At 48.3% G+C, this 22,776-nt stretch overlaps 2 protein-coding genes across 2 annotated transcripts; one reads left to right on the top strand and one right to left on the bottom strand.

The window, feature by feature from the left end:
• Nucleotides 1-145: 145 nt before the first annotated feature.
• POMGNT1 (protein O-linked mannose N-acetylglucosaminyltransferase 1 (beta 1,2-)) lies at nucleotides 146-9,792 on the bottom strand. The gene is made up of 22 exons (XM_080920733.1): nucleotides 9,679-9,792; nucleotides 9,075-9,253; nucleotides 8,381-8,495; nucleotides 8,157-8,275; nucleotides 7,566-7,631; nucleotides 7,366-7,479; nucleotides 6,582-6,699; nucleotides 6,312-6,410; nucleotides 6,033-6,160; nucleotides 5,638-5,708; nucleotides 5,338-5,413; nucleotides 5,102-5,185; nucleotides 4,978-5,019; nucleotides 4,724-4,782; nucleotides 4,386-4,458; nucleotides 4,173-4,301; nucleotides 3,966-4,091; nucleotides 2,018-2,082; nucleotides 1,777-1,821; nucleotides 1,398-1,533; nucleotides 886-995; nucleotides 146-798 (listed from the first exon to the last, which is right to left on the bottom strand). The coding sequence occupies exons 2-22, from the start codon at nucleotides 9,192-9,194 to the stop codon at nucleotides 711-713; spliced, it is 1,983 nt and encodes a 660-aa protein (XP_080776859.1). The 5' UTR covers nucleotides 9,195-9,253; nucleotides 9,679-9,792; the 3' UTR covers nucleotides 146-710.
• A 4,263-nt stretch (nucleotides 9,793-14,055) lies between these two features.
• On the top strand, nucleotides 14,056-22,221 carry LURAP1 (leucine rich adaptor protein 1; the record flags this gene model as incomplete). Its single annotated transcript, XM_080921795.1, has 2 exons — nucleotides 14,056-14,253; nucleotides 21,040-22,221. 2 exons carry the CDS (start codon nucleotides 14,056-14,058, stop codon nucleotides 21,559-21,561), a joined length of 720 nt encoding a protein of 239 aa, XP_080777921.1. The 3' UTR covers nucleotides 21,562-22,221.
• Between the last annotated feature and the right edge of the window lie 555 nt (nucleotides 22,222-22,776).

Genomic DNA, 22,776 nt, shown 5'->3' with positions numbered 1-22,776 from the left:
TGAGACTTGGGCATCCCCTGGTGGCCAAATGGCTTCACAGAAGATAAACTATGGCAGACAGTTAAAACACCTCACCATTCAAGTGATTCTCTCCCTTGCCACCACGCCATATTCCCCCACAAAACTACTACAAAATACACCCCCAGAGATTTTCTCCTTTTTTAATCAATGACCATCTTTATCCAGCTTTGGAAATCTGGACAAAGAGAAGGCTAAGAGGAGGCCTGGTCCAGTGTCTAAAGGTCTCTGAGTGAGTCTGTCAGCACACGGACCCCAACGGGCCTGTCCATCAGTTGGGCACAGCAGTTTTCCTGAGTATGAGCCAGTCCTACCCTCAGGGCAGCATCCTGGTCCAGGGAGGAATAAAGGCCCCAGGTTGGGCCTGTTCCCAAGGCCCTCGGTACAGTCAATAAATAGGTTCTGAGCCAGGCCTGGGAGGACAGGGTGTAAAGAGAGTGGATCAGCTACCCAGGGATCCCAAAGAGGTCCTGGAAACTCTCCTGCTCTTCAATAAGGAAGTAAATAAATAGACCTTAAACTCAGGAATGGGGTGTTGAAGCAGGGGATGCTTCCCCTTAAAGTTAGTAATTAAATCCCATGTTAAAAACAAACCAGCCCTACCAGCATCTACAAAATCCTACAGGATAGGGCAATGGGCTCGCTTGTCTGGGGTACACAGTACCCAGCCCTGCAGGGTCCTGGAGGAGGCTTCATGTTTGTTCAGCAGCCCCTGGGGCGCCTTCTTCCTTTGGGGGTGGCTCCAGGAAAATAGGGGTGACTGATGGTGGTTTCTTCACTCTGAAACATAACAGATGAATGGTACAAAGGAGAGGACATGCTTCAGTTCCAGGAGGCCATTTCCTAGGGCAGAACAGGGTGACTCACGAGTAAGGGGAGGCTGGGACCCCCACCACCAAAAAGTGGTTCTTCTTCCGAAATAATCTCCACAGGCCCCGGTGATTGCCACGAACATCCAGGTCCCAAATATGGAGGCACTAGCAGGGATAGAGGAGGAGAAAGAGAAGGTCAGGAAGCTGGGGAGAGGAGCCTCTGAAGGCCTTGCAGCTACCTCACTCTTCAAGTGAAGTATTATCCGGAGTACGGATTTGAGCAAGAGGTTCTCTTCTTGGTTATTTGAGACAGGGTTTCTCTGTGTAGTCATGGGCTATCCTGGAACTCACTCTGTAGACCAAGGCTGGCTTTGAACTCAGAGATCTGCCTGCCTCTGCCTCCCAAGTGCTGGCACTAAAGGCCTGCACCACCACACCTGACCAGGAAGGTGTGTTCTTGAATGCATGAGAAGGTTCCAAGATGGAAAACTCTACAACAAAGACTCTTGCTAGCAGGGCAGTGCGTGCTGACGAGGCCACAACTGAGGGAGCCTCAGCCTGAGGCACCTTGGCAAGCTGAGTCCAGGTGGTGAAGTCATCATCTTTCTCCATTCGGATAAACGCCACATAGGTATGGCCCTCTGTGTCCGGCAAGAAGGTGTCTTCACAAGGGTCCTTGCTGTGGTCCAAAACCACAGCCTCACTGCATTGGGGATAAAAAAGTTAAGGTCAAAACACGCCACATTTCCTAGGTGGAACACACAGGGAGGGCCCTGGGCTTGATTTAATGCTCTGATGCTACCTTCTTGAAGTTCTTAATAATGTCTGTACTTAATAATGTATAGAAAAATTTTCATTTTCTATAGTGCCCATACACTGTGGCACCAAGAAAGCTAATATTTGATTCCTTACTTCCTGCCAGGCATCCCAAGTCCCTAGGCCATACCTGAGCAGCCTGTGAATTTCCACTTCATAAGCTTCTTTCTTCAGACTGAAGGGGAGGGAGAAACAAATCAAAGGAGAGGTTCTCAGGTGCATGGAAAGGAATGGGCAAGGCAAAGGGTCACATGGGGAAAAGGTACAGCAAGGCCGGGGGAAATACCCAAGGCGCCAGACAGGAAAGAACTAGCAAGGACTGGCCATCAAGCCTTAGATATCCACCCCCTGAACCTGCTGCCAGTCTCTACCTGTCTACATTCCTGAGCTGGACACCTGGAACTGTGTTGAACTTGTGCTTCTTGAAGTAGGCCTCCTAAAACAGGGATGAGAATAGAAGGCAAGGCTTTCTTAGTCGGGCCCACACTTGCTCACTGACCTACTAAAGATCTACAAGACCCAGGGCCCTCTGACTTGCTGTCTTTGGCAAACTCTTACTAGCTTTAATTTGGTCTGGTCCCTTGGCTCAAGCCACTGACCCATGAACTAGTCCTGTTCCCATTGGTTTTCACCATATTTGCTACAGAGACTAAAAAGAAATATGGAGGTATGAGGATCAAAAGTTCAAGACCAGTGTCAGGCTGAGCTACAAGAGACCCTGCCTAAAACAAACGGTGGGGGTGGGATGGGGCAGAAACATACACATGAGAGAAGAGAGGGGGAAGGAGGGGAGAGGGAGAAACAGACACCCTTCTGTTGGATGTAGCCAATAGCAAAGATGGGTTAGAAGGAAGGAAACTGATTTGGGTACTATGAATGGCCTGAGGAAGCACTTGTCCTTCCTTAGTAAATAAAGCTTTTATTAGCTTTCTCTGGGGTCTTTCTAGCTTCTAGGAGGTTCCAAATGTAATATATCCTTTCAGCTGTATAGTTCATATGCACTCTGTCCCCCACTTTCTTTATCTCTTTTTTTCTTTTTTGAGACAGGGTTTCTGTGTAGTGCTGACTGTCCTGGAACTCACTTTGTAAAAAACCAGGCTGGCTTCAAACTCACAGAGATCCATCTGCCTCTGCCTCCCAAATATTGAGACTAAAGGCTCATGCCACCACTGCCTGGCTTGCTGCTCTTATAGAGGTCCCAAAGTTCGGTTCTCAGCACCCAGATGGTGGTTGACAATCATTTGTGACTCCAGTTCCAGGAGACTCAGTGCCCTCTGCTAGATTCCTTAGCTGTCAGACACAAACATGATGCATGTACACACGCAGGCAGAAACACTCATCTGTATAAAATAATTTTAAAACATATTCAGGGAAGGAGAAATGACTCAGTGGTTAAAATCAATATTTTTGCAGACCATCAGAGTTCCAGTACCCAGCTCCTACATGGTAGCTCACAACCATCTGTGACTCCAGTTTCAGGGACACTGATGCCCTCTTTTTGACTTCCTCAGGTACCAGGAACACACATAGTGCACTTACCATACACACAAGAAAAACAGTAACAAATACAAAAAAATAAAAAATCTAAGTTTTTGTTTCTTTGTATTACAAGGCAAGCCGACCAGGCTGGCCTTAAACTCAAAGATCTGCCTACCTCTGCCTTCTAACTGCTGGGAATAAAGGTGTTTTAATCTTTTAAAAGATTTATTGATTATGTATGAGTTCCCTGTCTCTGTCTTCAGACACACCAGAAGAGGGCATCAGATCCTACTACAGATGGTTGTGAGCCACCATGTGGTTGCTGGGATTTGAACTCAGGACCTCTGGAAGAGCAGTCAGTGCTCTTAACCACTGAGCCATCTCTCCAGCCCCGTGTTTTAATCTTTATCACCACCACCCTTAAGTATTTTCTTTGTTTTGTTTTAATTTCAGATCAATAATGAGAGAAGTTTTTCATTTTGAGTTTTTGTTGTTGTCTGTTTGTTTGTTAGTTTGTATCCTCAAACTCATAGTAACCCTCTTGGCTCAGCCTCCTAAGGACTGGGATTAGGCCCAGCTCAGTTTGCTGTTGCTGGTTTTGTTTTCTGAAACAGGGCTTCAGACTAATGTTCTTCCTGCCTCAGCTCTTCAAGTGCTGGAATCACAAGGCTGCGATCTGTTTGGCCCTTAGTGAGAAGCAATTTTAATCCTGATCCTGCCGATAGAGAAACTGGCAGAGACAGAACAGTAAGTGATGTGACTAGTAAGTGCCAAGGCTCCGGAGACCATGTCCTTGACAACTAAGCCATATAGTATCCTACTTCCTAATACCCCGCTTACATGAAAGTAGCCATTCATGTTGAGGCCGACGATGCCAAAGTGGTAGGATCGGGAGACATCCGGGATGATGCACTCTCGGCCCCGGCGCTGTTCCGGCATCCGCATCCACATATCCCAGTCCCACAGCTGCGGTCACAGAACATTATGAAGGCTATAGGTCTGGAATGGATAGGAATTCCAGCGCACTGATCCCATCCTGCTGGGTACCTTTTCTGGTGTGGGCCACTTGGGCTCAAGCTCTTCCTTGTATAAAGATTTCCTGAGCACCCATCCCAACCCAGGCATGGTCTCCACACGGTACAGCAGTGCTGGATCCTCAGCTGTGTGTTCATATCCCTAAGGACAGGGGCAACATAGGAGACATTAGCTCCAGGCCTTGACAGATTCCCATGCTGAGTAAGCCCTGGCCACCCAGCCTACCTGGTCATTCCAAGCAGAGATACAGTACAGGCTGTCATCTTCCTCCAGCAGGTGGATGGACTGGCTCAGGAAACTGAGAAAGCCAGAGTTGGAGTTCAGAGAGGCAACCCCCATACACCATGATGTTGGCGGTGCAGGGCTGGTAGTCCCGCTGTTTCTGTTCACCCTTTCCCCCTTCTATACAAGCCCAGCGTCTGCCCTAGCATGCAAGCTCTCCCCAACTTCTCAACTCATTCAAAGCTCCCAAGGTATCTCCCCGCATCCTTCCCCAACACCTAGGCAAGTCCAGAAGTCCCATGTAACTTATAAGCACTTCAACTGTGGGCTACCCCCGTCACCTGAAAAAATCCACAGCGATGTCCAGGTCTTCTTCTAGAACCACAGCAAACTTGGCCTCCTACAGGGATGGGAAGGAGGGAATATCATGGTTCCAAGGAGGTTGTTCTCATCCTGTGGATTTCTGTCTTCAGACCTAATGTTTAGGCTTTACCCACCCTATCTTTCACATCGGAAGTGCAAGGCCGGGTGAGGGAAGAACTTTCATAACATAATTTCTCTCCAGAGACCCGAGGACTGTATCAGTGGTACTCACCGGGAATAGGTTGAAAGTGGCAGTGAGGCTGGCCTTGTAGTGCTGGGTGGGGAATTGGGCACGTAAGATTTGAGGCAGGAGGTGGGACCAGGTGTCTGCCCCTTCCGCCCTTGCCAAGGAATACCTGAGACACACGGGCGTTCTTGATGCTGATAGGAGTGTGCTGGATGCCTCTCAGACCAAACAGCGCCACCACATCCATTGGCTCCTGGGGCATGGTCACGAGTCACTGTCACCTTCCCTACCTCTGCAGGCTCTACCATGTCAAGCCCCTCATACTTCACAGCCCTCACTGATCACTGCTATTTAGCATCCACAGTCTGGTGTCCTGCTCTGCCTGAGGCCCCCAGCCCCACTCACCTCATAGTAGCCATCAATGAAGACCGTTATCATCTGTGGAGATACCCCTTGAGCTGAGAGCAGAGAGCGCAGCATCCTGAGGAGCCCAGGAAAGTAGATTAGGGCTCTTCTCCCAACTCAACTCCCATGTTTATAAACAGGCCCATATGTTCTGTTTACCCATGTAGAACAGGCCTAGGCTAGCAGCTGCTGCCTTTTGCCTCCTTTAAGAGTTCCTTTTACAAGAAGTTGAGCCAAAGCACCACCCACTTCCAGAGCACCCCCCCGTCAGTGCTGAGTACAGCCCACTCCCAGGCTCACCTGTACAGGTAATTGGGCCGGTTCCCTGCAATGACAGCCACAGGCACATTGAGGACCTTATTGTCTGGAAGCTGTGTGAGAAACAGCTTTTAGCTTCCCTTATTCTCCCTTCCAACTAGGATCTCCATTTAGGGGAGAATTCTCAGTGCAGTGAAGGGCCTCAGAGCAGGCAGTGAAGGGCCAAGGGTTCTTCTTGTTCTTGTCTTTACACACACACAGTCCATCCTGCCCTGGTAACACAGCCTGTCCCATCCCCAACCTGTCCTCAGAGTTCAGTGTAGACACATCCTCAGCCCCTACCAGATCGAGGTAGAGAAAACTTAAGCTGTGAACTGTTCCTAAGGGCTTTTGCTATGCTGGAAAGGAGTCCTGACCTCTGCTCTGGCCCCACTTACTGGGTCAGGGCTGAATTCAATAGGTGTTGGGTCCTTGCAGCTACACACACTCCCATAGCCCTCGACCTTGCTGCAGAAGCGCCTGCGGCGGCGGTTCAACTCCGTATCTGCCCAGTGACACTCAGCCTCTAAGGAAGGAAGTTAACAGGATGAGGGAATCTTACCAGGACTCTTACATTGGGGAAGCCCCAAGCACACAGTAAAGGAAAGAACAGCCTCATTAAGGATCCAAATATCAAATGCTCAGACATTGCTCGAGTCCCACCCCACTAAACCCACCTTCAGCTGAGCTCAGAGGTACATCTGTCTTCAGCAGGACCGGGTCACCCCAGGAGGACAGGGCAGGAGATTTAGAATGCTTCTCACCAAGAACAGGACCTGGCCAAAGGCAGGAATGAGGGACAATAAAGACCCAGCCTTAAGAATGAGGCTTCCTACTAACTCCTTCCCTACTTTCACCGACTACAATCTATTCCCTTCCCACACCACCCTCTCTCCTATCATTCTCCTCTCTTGATACTACAGGGTGGACAGCCTTGGTCACCACACCTCCTTTTCGTCCCACGAAGGCCCAGGTGTCCCTCCAGCCAAGGGCAGGGCCTGCTTGGCTTCCCAGGCTCCTCAGCAGAGCCTTCGCTGTGTCCTTGAGGTGGAAGGAGCCCTCGTCCTAAGAGACCAAAACAGAGTCACCATGACTTGTGTGGGTCCAGGACCTGGCCTCACTCAGTACTGGCTCCGTTTCAAGCACTACATATAAAACCTTTTATGTAAGTTGACTCACCGACTCCAAAAATACTCTTTGGTTACTCTCTTTCACAGACAAAAAAGTATGAAAGGCTTAAGAGTCTGAGACTCATTCCAAGTCACTTAGATGCTAAGTCCCTTACCCACGTGACCAGCACCTGTGTCCTGACACCTCTCCACACTCTCCCCAACCCTCTTTTCTTGTCCAACTCCGCTGGCATTCTTGCTGTCCCTCAAGCTTGCCAGGTACTTCCCCACTTTAGGGCCTTTTGTGTTGACTGTTCCAGAAGTTTCTTCCTAGGATAATTCTTTTTCCCGACAACTGCCTAGCTTACTTCTCTCTTCCTCCAACCTTCTGCTCAGCCCATTTCCCAAAAGAGCCGTTCCCTCCCTAAATTGCAGCCACATCATTCTGCCCCTTAATTTTCTTCACCTGTCATTTCCTGACCCTGCTGGCTGAGTTGACTGTTTTATTGCTATCACGGTGATGTGAGCTCAGGGACGCGGGAAATCTGTCTTGTATTGTATCTTCAGCATCCAGTGCAGTACCTGGCCTGTAGCAGATGCCCAGCTAGAGAAACTCACTGACCTTCACTGTGCAGATCAACACACGGCCGGGTGCCACCATGTTGAGGAACAGTACCATGGCCTCATCCTCATGAGGTGAGTATGTGTCAAATACACGCTTTGCCATCACATGGCCCTGGCAGGAGCAAACCTCTTATGAAACAGGGTCACCAGCAAGGAGAGTCCAGCCCCAGCCCTCTGGGTCCCCATCCTTAAGCTCACCGTGGCCTGATTGAGGACGATGACATGGATGCCTCGGCCCTGCTCCCGGGCCTCATCTTCTAGCACCTACATAGTGACAGAAACAAAGTCCAGCTATTCATCCTGGCGCTCACGGGGACTCGGTCTCATAAGCACAGACCACAGCAGCCTGGCATATTATCACTGTCTACGGTTCTAACTCAGACTGAAGGCTGATGCTCCCAGAAAGCCCCCATGGTACCCTCATCAGAAAAGATTTCGTCACTCTACAATCTACCTTCTAACACTTTCCTGGCACCTAGAGCATTGGACCCTCTCTACTTAACTCTGCAGATCTCCTAATCCCTCTACCAGTGAGCCTCTCTAGGAAGGGCAAGTCCCATTACCTCTAGGACCCAAGTGCCTGGCCCATGGCTGAAGCCAAAGGGATTAGGAAGTGGTTATATAATAAGTAAACGAGGGGGTTAGCTGCCCGCTAATGCCCTGATCACTGCCAAGCCTTCGCCACACAGACATTTTATACACTTTTCACTTGATCCTAACGAGTCCGACAGGCAGAGGGCTGCCGTCCCCACTGTGCTCTGAATGGGCCGAAAACGCTGGTCCACTCACCGTAGTACCGTCTATTGCTACATACACTTTGCTTCTACTGGAATATACTTCGACATCCAGCACACGTCGGGGACTGCTGCCTTTGCGCCGAGGGGACTCCATACGTCCTACGTCCTCATCTGCAGAGGGAATTGTAACAGGCATGGGTAATGTGTGGGATCTGCATGCCATTCCTACCATGAGATCCCAGGTCTCCCCCTACCCCACCCTCAGCCGGCCCCCACCATAGTCTTGCTCCAGTTCTTGGTCTTCATTGGCCTCGCTGATTGCTCTCCGAGTGTCTAGGATCAACTTGATGTTGACAATGACAGTCACCAGCAGGAAAAGTACAGCCCCTGTCTGAGTAGAAAGATAGGAATGATTACGGCACACCCTCTCCAGATCCCAGAGGCCTTCTGACAGTATGACCTTGGCTGGAGAGGACATGGGGACCTGCCTCTCTTCTTTCTGGTTCTCAATCAGGACATGGATTTGTGGCCATCTCCCAGAGAAGGTCCCCTGACAGGTCTCCCTCCACCCCTTCCTACCCAGTGTTCTTGGATTTTTCCATTTGAGTACTTGACTTCCTTGGTCCCCTTCATAACTAGTTCCTTGAGATGGATTTAGGACCCGAGAACCATGGTGAAGAATCAGAAGAGACGGAAGAATGTCGGCCACACTGCCTGACAGATGGGTGTCTGTCAGGGGCAAAGCTTGCCTGACCAGACTTCTGATTTCTGTTGGATGCTTAGGAGGTCAGAGTTGAGTTCTGATTCCAGAATCCTGAGTCTAAACCACTGCTTGAGAAGGCCATAACACACAAAGGTTTCCGCTCCAGGAATTTGCTGCCTCTTCTTGGTAGCCAAGGTAGTTAGTTCATAGTCTACGTTAGGGTAAAGTTAGGAAGCCAGCTTTTGGGACCCATGGGACCTCATTTACCTGACAGAATCTCCGAAGGGCCCGCTGGTTTGTCAGTTTATACTTCCAGGTAAGGTACCAGCTCCGTTTCTTCCTAGCCCCAAAGGGCTTGATGAGGGGACTAGGCTTCCAGTCATCCATACTGGATTAGGGAGTCACCCCTGTCCCGGCCAGTCCATGACTTCAGGAATCTGAGGGGACTATAGTCACATAGGGTAAGATGTTTGTCTCAGAGCCTAATACCATCCCGAATGACTTCTCTCAGCAAACTGCTGAGCTGTGTGCCCTAGGCGACGTGGCTCAACTTCTCTGGGTCTGGCCAGAAAATCTTTAGAGTTGGATCACCTGAAAATTCCCTGGGGCTAGAGGAACTGTGTCCAGGCTCAGGGCCTCAGAGGCGGAGGACAGTAACTCAATCAACTCTTAACGATTCATCAGTCCTTAAAAGGTCCAACTACCAGTCCTTCCCAGTCCTGGTACAGAACAGCGACCTCCCGCGCCCCAATCTTCCACCCTTGCCCCATCCCATCTGGCTCAGCTCCTCTCCTCTCAGGGACGCCGGAAGGTTCAGAAGACCCACACAGCCCGCATCAGCCCTCCTAGACCCGCATTGGGAGGCACTTACGGCTCAGGGGCCCCGGGCCCCGCTCGGGCCGCGCTCGGGCCCGCACAGCTCGGCCCCGCGCGCCGCGGCCTCCGCGGCCTCCGCCTCCTCCATGCCTCTCGCGCCCCGCCCCGGCCGGCCCGCCCCGCCGCTTCCGCCGCCGCTGCCGCCGCCGCGGGGTGAGAGGGCGGCGGGCGGCGCTTAGGGCGGTGGCCACGGTCGGGCGTCTGCCGGGTGAGGGGAGCCGGCGAGCACTGCCTCTCCTGCAGGGTTGCAGCCGGCACGAGTGGACCTCGGGCGAGAGCACAGGCCCGCGCCGCGGAGCCCGGAGCAAGCGGCTTTCCGCGACCTCGGGCCAGCTCACTGGGCACTCCAGGATCAGAGGGCTGCAGCTCGGGCGAGGCCTGGCCCGGCCGCGCAAAGCTACTTCCAGGCCGGGGGATGAGGATTAGAAACCTGCTCCGCTACTATTTTAAGCGCTTACGTTAACTCGATTTCATAAACCATGATTGATAGGCACCATGATTACCCCATTCTTTAAGGAAAACCAAAAATTCTCTGTAATTATGCGCACGCGTGTGTGCGTGTGCATGTGCAGGTAGTGCGGGTGTTTCTTGAGACCATAGTTGCCGTCTGATTGATATTCCTGGAGTAGAAGTTAAAGGAAGTTGTGAGCCTAACCTCTCCTCTGAAGAGCACCAGGTGTGCCTAGCCACTGAGCCATGTCCAACCCCCACTCCCAATTGTTTTTGTTTTTGTTTTTTGAGGAAGCAGGAGCTATCTCCATAGAACCCTGGCTATCCAGAAACTCTGTGTAGATCCCCCTGCCTCGGCCACATAATTACAGAGTCTGTTTTCATAGCAAGATGCTAAAACAGACCCACAGTAGCTCACTTCTGGATTCCCAGCAGGAGCTGAGGAAAAAGGATTGCCATAGATTCAAGGCCAGCTTGGTGGATAGCATGAGTTCTAGGACAGCCAAGATGATAAAGTGCAACCTGCTCTCAGAAACAAACAAAAGGCTTATTCTTTTGCAAGTTCTTTATACTGAAGTTTTTCTTATTTAACAATCAAATAAGCAGACATTCTCATATCAGTCACTTACCCTCTTCTGTCCTCAAGTTTACTCTCCATGAAGATCTAGTCTTCTCATGATCTTTAATAATGTCCAGATTCTCAGACTTGTCCAGTCCTCAGTTCACTCCTGAGCCTCAGGTCTCCTGTGTCTCCCTGCCTGCTGCATCTCTCCACAGGATCTACAAAGGCACAGCTCTCAGATCTCTTGGATTCCTCTGCTTGGGAAATTGTATCAGGCCATATAGCTCGGACTCCCTTTGTATTTTTCCAGTGATGTTAGTTGAAATAAACTGTCATAATTATTGAAATCAATTGTCATGATAGTTGAAATAATTTGCTTTATTTGAACAATGTTGAATAGCATTTGGAAGGAATGAACTAATCCGTTGCCCGGTTCTTTCCCTTGTGCCTCAAACTCCTTCCAGTCAGCTGTTCCAGGCACTTTTAGTTATTTTTGGTTTTTAGTTAATCTCCTTGACTCAGAGTTTTGATCTGCATCTCCAATCTTCCTTACTCCTTGAAAAGTCCAGAGTAGAGAGATGGCTCAGTGGTTAAGAGCACTGACTGCTCTTCCAGAGGTCCTGAGTTCAAATCCCAGCAACCACATGGCTTACAACCATCTGATGAGTTCTGATACCTTCTTCTAGTGTGTCTGAAGACAGCAACAGTGTACTCACAAATAAAATAATGAATCTTTAAAAAAAGAAAAGTCCAGAGTAAGGCCAGATGGTGGTAGCATACACCTTTAATCTCAGCATTTGGGAGGCAGAGGCAGACAGATCTCTTAGTTGGAGGTTAGCCTGGTCTATAGAGTGAGTTTCAGGACATCCAGAGCTTCACAGAGAAACCTTTTCAAAAAACAAAAAATAAAAAGAAAGAAAGAGAAAGATCTAGAGTAAGTTTTCACAAAGGAGGCAAATATTTTGTTAATCTCTGGTTAAAAACTTTGTTGTTAACTTTTTCAGGGGGGCTACTTTGATTGGGGTGTAAAGTGAAAAAAAATAAATTTATGTGAAAAAACATAATTATTTTTCAGTTGCTCTGACAAAACACCAAGACCAATGCAACTTATAAGGGAAAATATTTAAAATTGAAGTTCATGGGTTTCAGAGGGTTAGAATGCATGACCACCACAGGGGTGGGGGATGGAATTGGGTAGGCAGGCAGGCATTGTGCTGGACTGTTAGCTGAGAGCTCAAATTTCATTTCTGTCCACAAGCACAGGCAGAGAGAACTAACAGAATGGCTTGGACATTTCAAAACTCCAAGGCCCATCCCCAATGACACACCTCCAATAAGGCCACACCTCTTAGTCCTTCCCAAACAGTTCCATTAATGGAAAAGCAAGCATCCAAATATGTGAAGGAGCCTATGGGGACCATTCTCATTAAACTACATGGGTCAAGTAGTGAAAAGGAGAGTTAAATTGACCCCAACACTTGCAAAAAGGCAGGATCAGAAGTTCAAGGTCATCCTCAGCTATACAACTGAGGCCAACCTGAGCTATATGAAACTGTGTCTCAAAGTGGGGAAAAGTATATATATTTGAGGCCGAGTCTGTGTGGCACAAACTTGTGATCTTAGCACTAGGGAGGCAGATGGAGCTCCAACTTAAGGTCATCAAGAAGCCCTGCCCCCCAAAATCATCCACATACTCATAGGAAGTCAGTATATAATATTTAAGATTAGAAGGAGTGGTAAAGATTGTTTAGAATTATGAATGGTTGGGTTAGAAGGATGACTTAGCAGTCAAGAGCACATACTCTTACAAGTAGGACCTGAGTTCAGTTCCCAATAGCTTTATCAGATGGTTCACAATTGCTAGTAACTTCCTTTCTAGGGGATCTGAGACCTGCTTCTGACCTGTTGGGGCACTTGCATATATATTTCCACACAGAGACACATAGATACACATGTAGTAAGTTAATAAAAATCTAGAATGATGAATAGCACAAGCACACACAAACAAAAGAAACTACAAACAAGAACAAACTGAAAGTGGGTGGCCTTTGGGAAGTAGGCCCAGAGCCATGAAAGAGTAGAGAGAAGAGGTAATTTTTTTTTTCATTGTAAATCTTTTTCTAATGGTGGGTTAGAAATATTTGGATTAAAATTCCAAACAGAACAGAACTTTTTTTTTTTTTTCATGGCCCTTCTTTACCTGTAGAATTAAGTCCAAACAGCTTAGAAACACACCCTTGTCACTTAATGTGGTCCTCAGAGCAGTGGCATGGCCGTCCCCTGTAGCATCTTAGAAATGCAGACTCAGGGCTGGGGTGGAGATGGCTGAGCCAGAGCACAAAGGACTCTTAGAGAGGACCCGAGTTCCTAGCACCCATGTTGCAAAGCTCACAATTTTAAGTCCAGTCTCTGGGGATCTGATGCCCCTCTGTGGCCTCTAGGCAGTGACAGGTCGACCTCAGTGAGTTCAAAGATGGTCCACTCACGTAGCAAGTTCTAGGCTAGCCAGAACCACACAGCGAGACCTTCTCTGTAAAAAGAAGGGGGAGGAGGAGGAAGAGGAGGGGGAGCAGCAGCAGCCAGGCTGTGGTGACACATGCCTTTAATCCCAGCAGAGGCAGGAGGATCTCTTAGTTCCAGGACAGCCTGGTCTACAGTGGGTTCTAGAGCTACACAGAGAATCCCTGTCTTGGAAAAACAAAACAAAAACCGATGCAGGATCTCAGGCCCTAACGTGCCAGGCTTTTCAGATTACCCAGACTTACTGTCAGTTTTGGGAAGCACCTCTTTTGTGAGCCCATGTAAGATAAAGATCAAGATGTGTAGATCCCTTCCGTTTTAATAATGGTTGCTTCTCGCTGGCCAGGGGGATTGCCCTCCTCTTACTCTTTCAGCTGATTTTTAGATGCTGGGAGGTGTCTGTGAACTGAGCGGCTATATTCTAGCCTGAAACAGACACAGCTCTTGAACAGAAAGCCTTCGAAAACCTCTGTAGCCATGTTAGCTCTGATTGGGGCTATTTTTCATTCAATAAACGTTTATTAGCTTCCTGCTGTATTCCTACATGGTACCAACGTAGGGAGAAGGCTCTGAGCTCTCTTTGAGGTCTTCAGTTCCAAATCCAGGATCCCACGCCTCCAGGGCTAGAAGTTGTGTGCGCACTACTCGGTACCTCGCTCCCAAAACTGCGCGGCTTTTCTGAGCGTTACGGCGCCCTCCTCCTGTTCTCCCCCACTATACCCCCCCACCCGCGCGGAGCGGGCGGGGATCCGCGGGTTTCGCTCCGCGTTCGTAGCAGAGAAGGGAGGACCCTTGGGAACCGGACCCTGGTCGCCCAGTCCTGTTCTGGCTTGAGCCCATATGGAGGGGACCGCGGAGTCCCAGACGCCCGACTTGCGAGACGTGGAGGGCAAGGTGGGCAGGAAGACCCCCGAAGGACTGCTCCGCGGGCTTCGAGGCGAGTGCGAGCCGGGAACCTCTGGGGACGTGCTGCTCTCGGGGGCTCCCAGCACCGGCCACGGCCTAGGGGACAAGATCATGGCGCTGAGGATGGAGCTGGTGAGTGTGGGTGCTTCAGGCCACGGGGACGGGGACATTTGTAGGGGCAGGCTCAGGTTCCCTGAGTTGGGCTGGAGAAGAGGGTCCTTCCCGGATCAATCCGTAGATCCTGAGTTGAAAGCAGAGTGAAGTGACGTCTTATTATTTGTCTCCCAAGGGTGAATGAAGGGTTGATAGGTCCTGAGAACTGGGAGTAGGAGGCACAGCTCTTGGAAGTTTTCCCTGCCCAATAATCGGGAGGAGAGAGGCGAGGGCTAAGTAGCAAAAAAAAAAAAAAAAAAAAAAAAAAAACAAAACCAAACTTAGTACAGCGCAAATTCTTCCCATCCGGCATCTGGGGCCACCAATTTCCTCAGACCCCATTATAAGGCAAACAGTTTTATCCCTCTTCTCTGGCAAACAAGGGAAGAGGTTTTGTTCCTAAGGCCCCAGGGTATTCATATCAGGATTTAGCAAAAAAAAAAAAAAAAAAAAAAAAAAAAAGAGCTTTGGTGAGGTAATACCTGCTGGAAACTGCCTGCACTGGGGCACACTAAAAACCCCGTCCTTTTCTAAGCATCCCACCATCACGGTATTAGAGGTTCTAAGACCTTAACAGAGAGACAGAGTAGCATCACAGTCCGTGTTGGTCCTTCTCCTGAGACTCAGTCTGGTTTACAGACTTCCAGGGTCTCTGTACCTTCTTGGGAAAAAGGGGAGCCATACCTCCCCTCTCTTCCCTGGAGCTGTTGGTCTAGATTCTGAGCCAAATGGGCAGCCGGGTCCCAGCGGGCTCCCCTGGGGCCCTGGTTCCGGTGAAAGAGATGAATTACACCTGCCACCACTTTGCAGCCAGTTCTGGAGAACTGAGGAATTGCCAGCTACTCATTGGCTCAGAACCAGAAGCCCACACTGACTAGTCAGTTAATAAGTCTTCCCGGGGCCCCACTGGGTGTGCAACCTGTGTCAAGCAGATCTGGAAGGGTGGAAGGAAGGACATGGACCTCGAAGGCCAGGCCAGGGCTCTCATTCTATGGTAAGAGAGGCTAAGAGTCTTCTGGGCCGAGTGGTCAGAGAGGATCTCTGTGGGCAGGCTATGAATGCCAAGTGTGTATTTGGCCTTGGAGGTTGTAGTTGACTGCCAAATTCTGCAGAGCAGGGCAGTAGCTGTAATCACCTCTGAAAGAGGTCGGGTTTGCCTCCTTGTACAAATTGCTCAGGGCACAGAGAGAGTTCACCTAGTTTGTTCTTTGAAAACTAAGGTGTTTTGTTTTGTTTTAGAGAGGTGGGGCTCTCTGTAGCTCAGGCTGGTCCCAAATTCATATTCCTTTTCTCTCAGCCTCTTGAGTGTTGAGATTATAGGCATGTGCTACCATACCCTGCTGAAAATTGAATTATATTTAGAATATAAACGTACAGGATGATACAAGGTATTTTTCTTTTCTTTCTTTTTTTAAAAAGAATTATTTATTTATTTTATGTATATGCGTACATGTAGTTATCCTCAGACACACCAGAAGAGGGCATCAGATCTCATTACAGATGGTTGTGAGCCACCATGTTGTTGCTGGGATTTGAACTCAGGACCTCTGGGAGAGCAGCCAGTGCTCTTAACCACTGAGCCATCTCTCCAGTCCTAGATGGATTCTTTTTAAAAAGTTTCTTTTTAAAGGGTCTTAAGAAACTTTGTGAAGGAGTATTTTGCTGGTGTGTATGTGTGTGTACCACATGCATGCCTGTTGCCCATGGGCGTCAGAAAGAGCATCAAATCAATTGGAACTGGAGTTATGGATGGTCGTGGGCCACTATGGGTGCTGGGAACCTAACCTGGGTCCTCTGTGAGAACAAGTGCTCTTGACTGCTGAGCCATCTCTCTCTCCAGCCATTCTCCTCGGAGGTGTTGAGATTGGGCCCAGGGCCTTTCACATGCTAGGGGAGGGCTCTGCAATCCAGCTGTACCACCACTCCTACGAGATGGCCCCTTCATACCTGGCTCCACACATGGTATCTCATATGGAAAAATGAGGTACAGAGAGGTTAAGCAGTTGTCCAAGGTCACTCCAAAAAAGTAAAGTCAGGACTTGAGCCCAGATCATCTGACCGCATTCATCGTGAAGGCGTGCTTTGTGCCAGATATGTTAAGCACACTTCATGTCATTGAAATGAGAAAAGTTTCAGACGCCCACAGGCTTGCTTCTCATACAGGGGATCTAGAGGCCAGCCTAACCTCTGACTGTCATTCTTTATAAACTTTCAGGGAGTGCATTTAACTTCTGGTTTCATCTCTTAACTTTTGGCCCATCAGGCTTGGGCTCTGGGGTTTCCCATGAGGTGTACCAGAAGAGAGAGAAGATCTCCAGTCAGGATTCCCTCAGGCCAGGATAGCACTGATTTCTTGTACTCAGCTCTGGTTTACTGAAGCACAAGGGTAGGGCAGGAGATCTGAGGCCAGGAAGGCAGAGGTCCAGCCTGCTCTCCGTGAGTAGGAGCAGAGGCCTGCCCTTCAGGCTAAGGTCAGCCCTGCTTTTGGCTTCCTACTCTTGCTTTGTTTCCTTAGTCAGAAGTCAAGTGAAGAGCCAGATTCTGAGATGTGTGGGAAGGGCAAACAACAGCAGTCTCCCAGTCCACCCAAAGAACTGTTGCTATGAGAAGCCACCTCCACAGAGCAGTTTGTAAAAGTGTATTAGGCAAGGAATGGAGACCATGCGTGAGTTCAGATCTTGTCTCTGCTTCTGACATGTTTTGTTGTCTTAAGGAGGGCCCTGTCTCTTCCTTGTCTTTAGGGCTTTTTACCCTTTGGTGGAAGAAATAAAGGGGTAACTGTGGAACTAGATACCTGCTAAGAGCTTTTATTTTAGTGACAGTATTTAATGCCAGCAGTCAGTTACACTGGATCTAGAAATTGGTCTTTAGGCTATTAACCTGAGGCCTGATTTGGGTTGAGCACAGAGAGCCCTGCTGTGGACACCTGGGCTGGACAGAGTCTGATCTACTTATGAGGCAGAGAAAAAGCCTCCAGGGAAAAGCACTGGGTGGACTCTACTTATCTTCCACCCTGTTTCCAAAGAGGTGGCGTGAAATGTCTTTCTTTTTCTATCCAGAAAGTCTTCTACTTCTATTCTGGGAGGTGATGCTGTCACAGTCAGGGAATCCCACTGTCGCAGGATTAAAGAATCTGGTGCTCAGATTGGTTTCCTAAGCAACACAGTACAACTCAGCCTCTTGAGTCTTGGGGACCAAAGGGAGATCAGATAACAAAGGCAAGAGAATCACAAAATTGAACTAAAGGTACTCTGTGCAACCGTAGGCAGAGAACCTCAAATGAGTTGGGCAGGAACTGATCTCAGGGGGCTGATGACCTGGGTTAGGGAAGGAGGAGATAGACTGAGGCTTGAACAGGAAGAGAAATGCTGTTGGGGGCTAGGGGTGTGCTCAGATGTTGAGTGCTTGCTTGCCTTTCATACTGAAAGCCCTGAGTTGGCTTCTCAGCACTAACAGAACTGGGTGTGGCAGATCATGACTCTAATCCCAGTCTGGAGGTTAGACAGCAGAATCAGATGTTCAAGAAAAAATGCTGGAATGAGGGCCTGCCTCCCAGAAGAGTTGACCTGGAGTGATGTGCTGTCAGGTGTTTGCCATTTAGAATTGGGGGAGGGTACATCCTTTTTGGAATGCTTCCTCCACTGTTGGGTCTAGTCCAGCTTAACCAGTCCTAGCTCAGGACTTTCATCTGGGTTTGGGTTATGGCCTTCCATGTAAGCACAGTTCTCACCAGCAGTTGTTTTCTCTACCATTTGTCACATGGAATTTAAAAATTATAGATGTTTTCCTGTTTGTTTTGCCTGTTTATGTTTATGTGTGGGCCTGCAAAGAGGGCTTTCATATCTCCTGGAACTGGAATTAAGGATTGTTATGAGACACCATGTGGGGGCTGCTTTTAAGAACAGCAAGTAAAGTCAGGCATTGTGGCTTATACTTTTAATCATATGGGAGGCAAAGGCAGTTGCCCTTACTTGCTAAGCCACCTTGCTGGCCCTCCAAGTCCTTTTTAAAAGTATCTTTCTATTTTAAAATAGTTGTCCAGAATGTCCTTGAATTTGCAATCTTGCCTCTAGCTGGGATTACAAACTTGTGCCACCAGACCCATTTCTATATGAATCGGTTAATGCAGTTAAAAATTAAACTAAACTTAAAAGCAATAATGAACGTACCAGGTGTGCTGGTGCACTCCTTTAATCCCAGGACTCAGAAGACAAGGGCAAACAGATCTCTATGAGTTTCAGGCCAGCCTGGCATACATAGGAAGTTCCAGGCCAACCTTGGTACACAGTGAGACCTGTCTCGGAAACAACAACAAACGTAGCAGGATCTTGATTCACAATGAGGTATGTTAGACTCAAGCCAGAGAGATGGAGAAGGACCATAGTGTGATAGGCTTGTGAATGCAGCAGCTCTTGTGTCTAGACTTTGTTCTCAGAGCACGGCAAAGCATAGGGGCAGCTTCAGATTTGTGCATGAGAAAGGTTAACTCAGTACACTCAAGAGCTGGAGGGATCCTGATTACACTGTGAGTCATCCTTACTTCCAGGAGACTAAATGGACACCAATGGCCCCAAATCCCAAGTGTTGGGATTCTGACCCTGAGCTTTGTCCAGCCCTACTTCCCTCAAGCCTTGTCACCCAGTCTTCAGGGAACTGCAAATCAGGCTAGCACCCACTTGATTCCTCAGCTCCCACTTCCTTTTGGCCCAGACTGCTTCCCAGCTAACACCTCACTAGCTATCCATTGGTTATAAGTCATATTGGTGAGTCTGGATTGGTCTAGTAGTTTACCTTGAATAGAAAGTTTGAAGCCCAATGTCTTAATTAGAATTTCCTATTGATGTGAAGAGACACCATGGCCACAGCAACTTTTTTTTTCCTCTTACAACTTTATTTTTTAAAAAAACAGACATACATGTACAGATTTTTAAAGGCATTTTAGCATAAAACTATATAAACATATTTTTGTCAGTACTTGATTTTTTTAAAGGTCACAGCAACTCTTATAAACATTTATTTGGGACCGGCTTACAGCTCAGAGGTTCAGTCCATCACATCATGGTAGGAAACATGGTGGCATGCAGGCAGACAATGGTGCTGGAGAGGTAGCTGAGAATTCCACATCTTGATCCTCGGGCAGGAGAAGGAGACTGAGACACACCGGCTGTAACTTGAGCATGTGAGACCTCAAAGCTTGCCCACTAGTGACACACTTCCTCCAACAAAGCCTCACCTACTCCAAAAAGGCCATCCTCCTGAGAGTGCCACTCTATGGGCCAAACATTTAAACACATGAATCTATGAGAGGCCAATCCTATTCAAACCACCACACCCAGTCATAGTGGATTTTGGATGTGTGTGTATTTGTGTGTGCTGGGGATTGGACATGGCTGAGCAGGAACTCTGCATTAACCCTAACTCTAAATTTGTTAGGCTTTTAAATTTTTTTTTAAGATTTATTTTATGTATATAAGTGTTCTATCTGCATGTATACCTACATGCTAGAAGAGGGCATCAGATCCCTCTGGTTAAGCCAGTACTCTTAACCCTTAAGCCATCTCTCTGGTCCCAGATTTATTAGTTGTTTTTTTTTTTTTTTTTTTTTTAAGATTTATTTATTTCAATAAAGTGAGTATTAGACACACCAGAAAAGGGCACTGGATCCCCATTTACAGATGCCACTATGTGGTTGCTGGGAATTGAACTTAGTGAACAGTTAGTGCTCTTAACCAATGAGCCATCTCTCCAGCCCTCTAGATCTGTTTTTTTTTTTTAAGATTTATTTATTTATTATATTTAAGTACACTGTAACTATCTTCAGACCCACCAGAAGATCTCATTACAGATGGTTGTGAGTCACCATGTGGTTGCTGGGATTGAACTCAGGACCTCTAGAAGAGCAGCCAGTGCTCTTAACCACTGAGCCATCTCTCCAACCCTAGATCTGTTTTTTTAAGAAACCAAAATTCTCGTGGCAGGAACCAAACTTTAGTCTTCATCAGGAGCATCAAACACTTAATTGATGATGATCCATCTCTTAAGCCCCTGGCCTCCAACGCTTGACTTCTATCTCAGCCTCTCTTTCCGTTTGCTGGTTTTTAAAAAGATTTATTTATTTTATGTGTATGAGTACACCACACCAGAAGATGGCATCAGATCTCATTACAGATAGTTGTGAACTACCATGTGGTTGCTAGGATTTGAACTCAGGACCTCTGGAAGAGCAGCCAGCTCTGCTTGTTTGATTCTTGAGACAGTGTCTTACTATGTCATCTTTGCTGGCCTGTAACTCACTTTGTAGGCTAGGCTGGCCTTAAACTCACAGAGATCTTCCTGCCTTTGCCCTTCCAAGTGTTTCCTCAGCTTCTTAAGTGCTGAAGTTATATGCATGAACCATATTTAAAATAAAAACTTGTTTTATTATTTTATTTCATTAATTTTAAAACAGGGTCTCATGAACCTCCGGCTGGTTTTGAACTGCCGACGTAGATGAGAATACCCTTAAACTTCTGATCTCTTTCCTTCTACCTCCAGAGTGCCTGGATTACAAGTGTGTATCACTACATTAGTTTATCCAGTGCTAGGGATAGAACCCACGGCTTAGTGCACTGAGCTCTATCTCCAGCCTAGCTCCATCTGAAAAATTAAACAGCAGTTCCTTTGCTCCTAAGCCCCTATCTCTTCCTGTGTTTTTAAAAGTGCAGTGCAGCTGGCTGGACCACAAGGCTAGGGAACCAGAACTAACCTCTTTTCTCACTTCTTCAGGCTTACCTTCGAGCTATCGACGTGAAGATCCTGCAGCAGCTGGTGACCTTGAACGAGGGCATTGAGGCAGTGCGCTGGCTGCTGGAGGAGCGGGGGACACTGACCAGTCACTGCAGCAGTCTCACCAGCAGTCAGTACAGTCTGACAGGGGGAAGCCCAGGACGTTCAAGGCGGGGCAGTTGGGACAGCCTGCCAGACACCAGTTCAACTGACCGGCTGGACAGTGTCTCTATTGGCAGCTTCTTGGACACAGTGGCCCCCAGAGAGCTGGATGAACAAGGACTCCCTGGGCCTTCCTGTCCTGAGATTGACTGGACAAAGGTTATACCCAGTGAGGACAGGGCCAGGACTGAGGTGGACATGACATCCACCAAGCTAGGGAGCTTAACAGCTACATGGAAGCTCCCGGGGGATGGGCTCCAATGTGGACCACCTGAGCCATCAGAGGATGACAATGCTAAGCAGGGCTTTGAGGCTCACTGGTACTGGGAACAGTGCCAGGATGATGTGACCTTCTTGTAAAAACTTTCCTACCCATTTGTACTTTGTGGCTCTTTCAACTTGTGGCCCAAGTCTCCCTCAATTTTCCCTCCACCTCCAGCTAGACGGAGGCTGTACTGCAACCAGTTACCATGGAAGCCTGGCTTTTCTCTCTGGTTCCTAGGGAGCCTCTGCAATTATCCCTCAATTATTGGGTCCCTAGAGCTATTGCCATAGAGATGTTGACTCTAGAGGCCTAGCCTGTGGCTCCTGATGTAAGGGTATCTCTGTGCCCCTCCCCAGTGAGGTGAGTTTTATGGAATGTAGGGCCTCTGGGAGATTACTGAAGAAGAGTTGGGGGAATAATCACCTCATCCAAAGCCTAGAAGCCAGGGATGCCTCTTACAAAAATATGGAGAATTGACCCTGTTTCATAATGGGCAAACCTCCATGGATTGGTCCTCCTAGATACCTTTGGGAGTTGGGAGACTAACCCTTTCAAGCCTGCTGAGTGATGTCATTTCCTGTCAGGATACATGAAGAGTGTGCTTCCTCTATACCAGTCCTGGTGGGTGTGGCATTTAATGTCCTTGCCACTGCCTCTTGTGAGAGGGAACAATGTGTGCTGCTTTTTTCAAGTGTTCAGTCATAGTGTTTCCATGTTGTTCTCAAGGATTTCACTTCTATGGCTACATCCCTGTCTGGGGCTGTAAGGATACTCTTACCGAGTAAGAAACTCAGAGACCTCCACCTAGCTCCCAATTCTGCTTGGCTCACTTTACTGCAAACTCTTGTTTGGCCCTGGCCCGCCCTGTGCCTGATTCCTGACTCCAGATCTGTCTGCCAGGGACTGAGCCTGGGCATCTTCACACCTTCTCAGTTTTCTTTTTAGCCTTTGCATGTTTTGTTTGTTTTTAGAGACAGGGTTTTTCTGTGTGTCCCTGGCTGTCCTGGAACTCAGTCTATAGATCAGGCTGGCCTTGAACTCAGAGATCTGGCTACTTCAGCCTCCTGAGTGCTGGGGTTAAAAGTGTGTGCTACTGCTACCCAGCTAGACCTTTTCATTTTTGTGTCTCTTATCCCACTGTTGCTTCGGAATAAGGAGAGTGAAGGTCTCAGGGCTCTGGAGACACTCTTGGGTAGTGGGATGATTTTGTTAACTCCGGCTCTGTGCTTACTTACCCTTCCCTCATTTTGGCCAGCCTTCCACAATTTGGTCACAAGGATGCTTGCCTGAGGTTGAGACACAAGGAATCC

The sequence above is a fragment of the Micromys minutus genome, assembly GCF_963924665.1.
Source record: "Micromys minutus genome assembly, chromosome: 9".
Lineage (NCBI taxonomy): Eukaryota > Metazoa > Chordata > Mammalia > Rodentia > Muridae > Micromys > Micromys minutus.
This window is presented reverse-complemented; position numbering and strand designations above follow the sequence as displayed.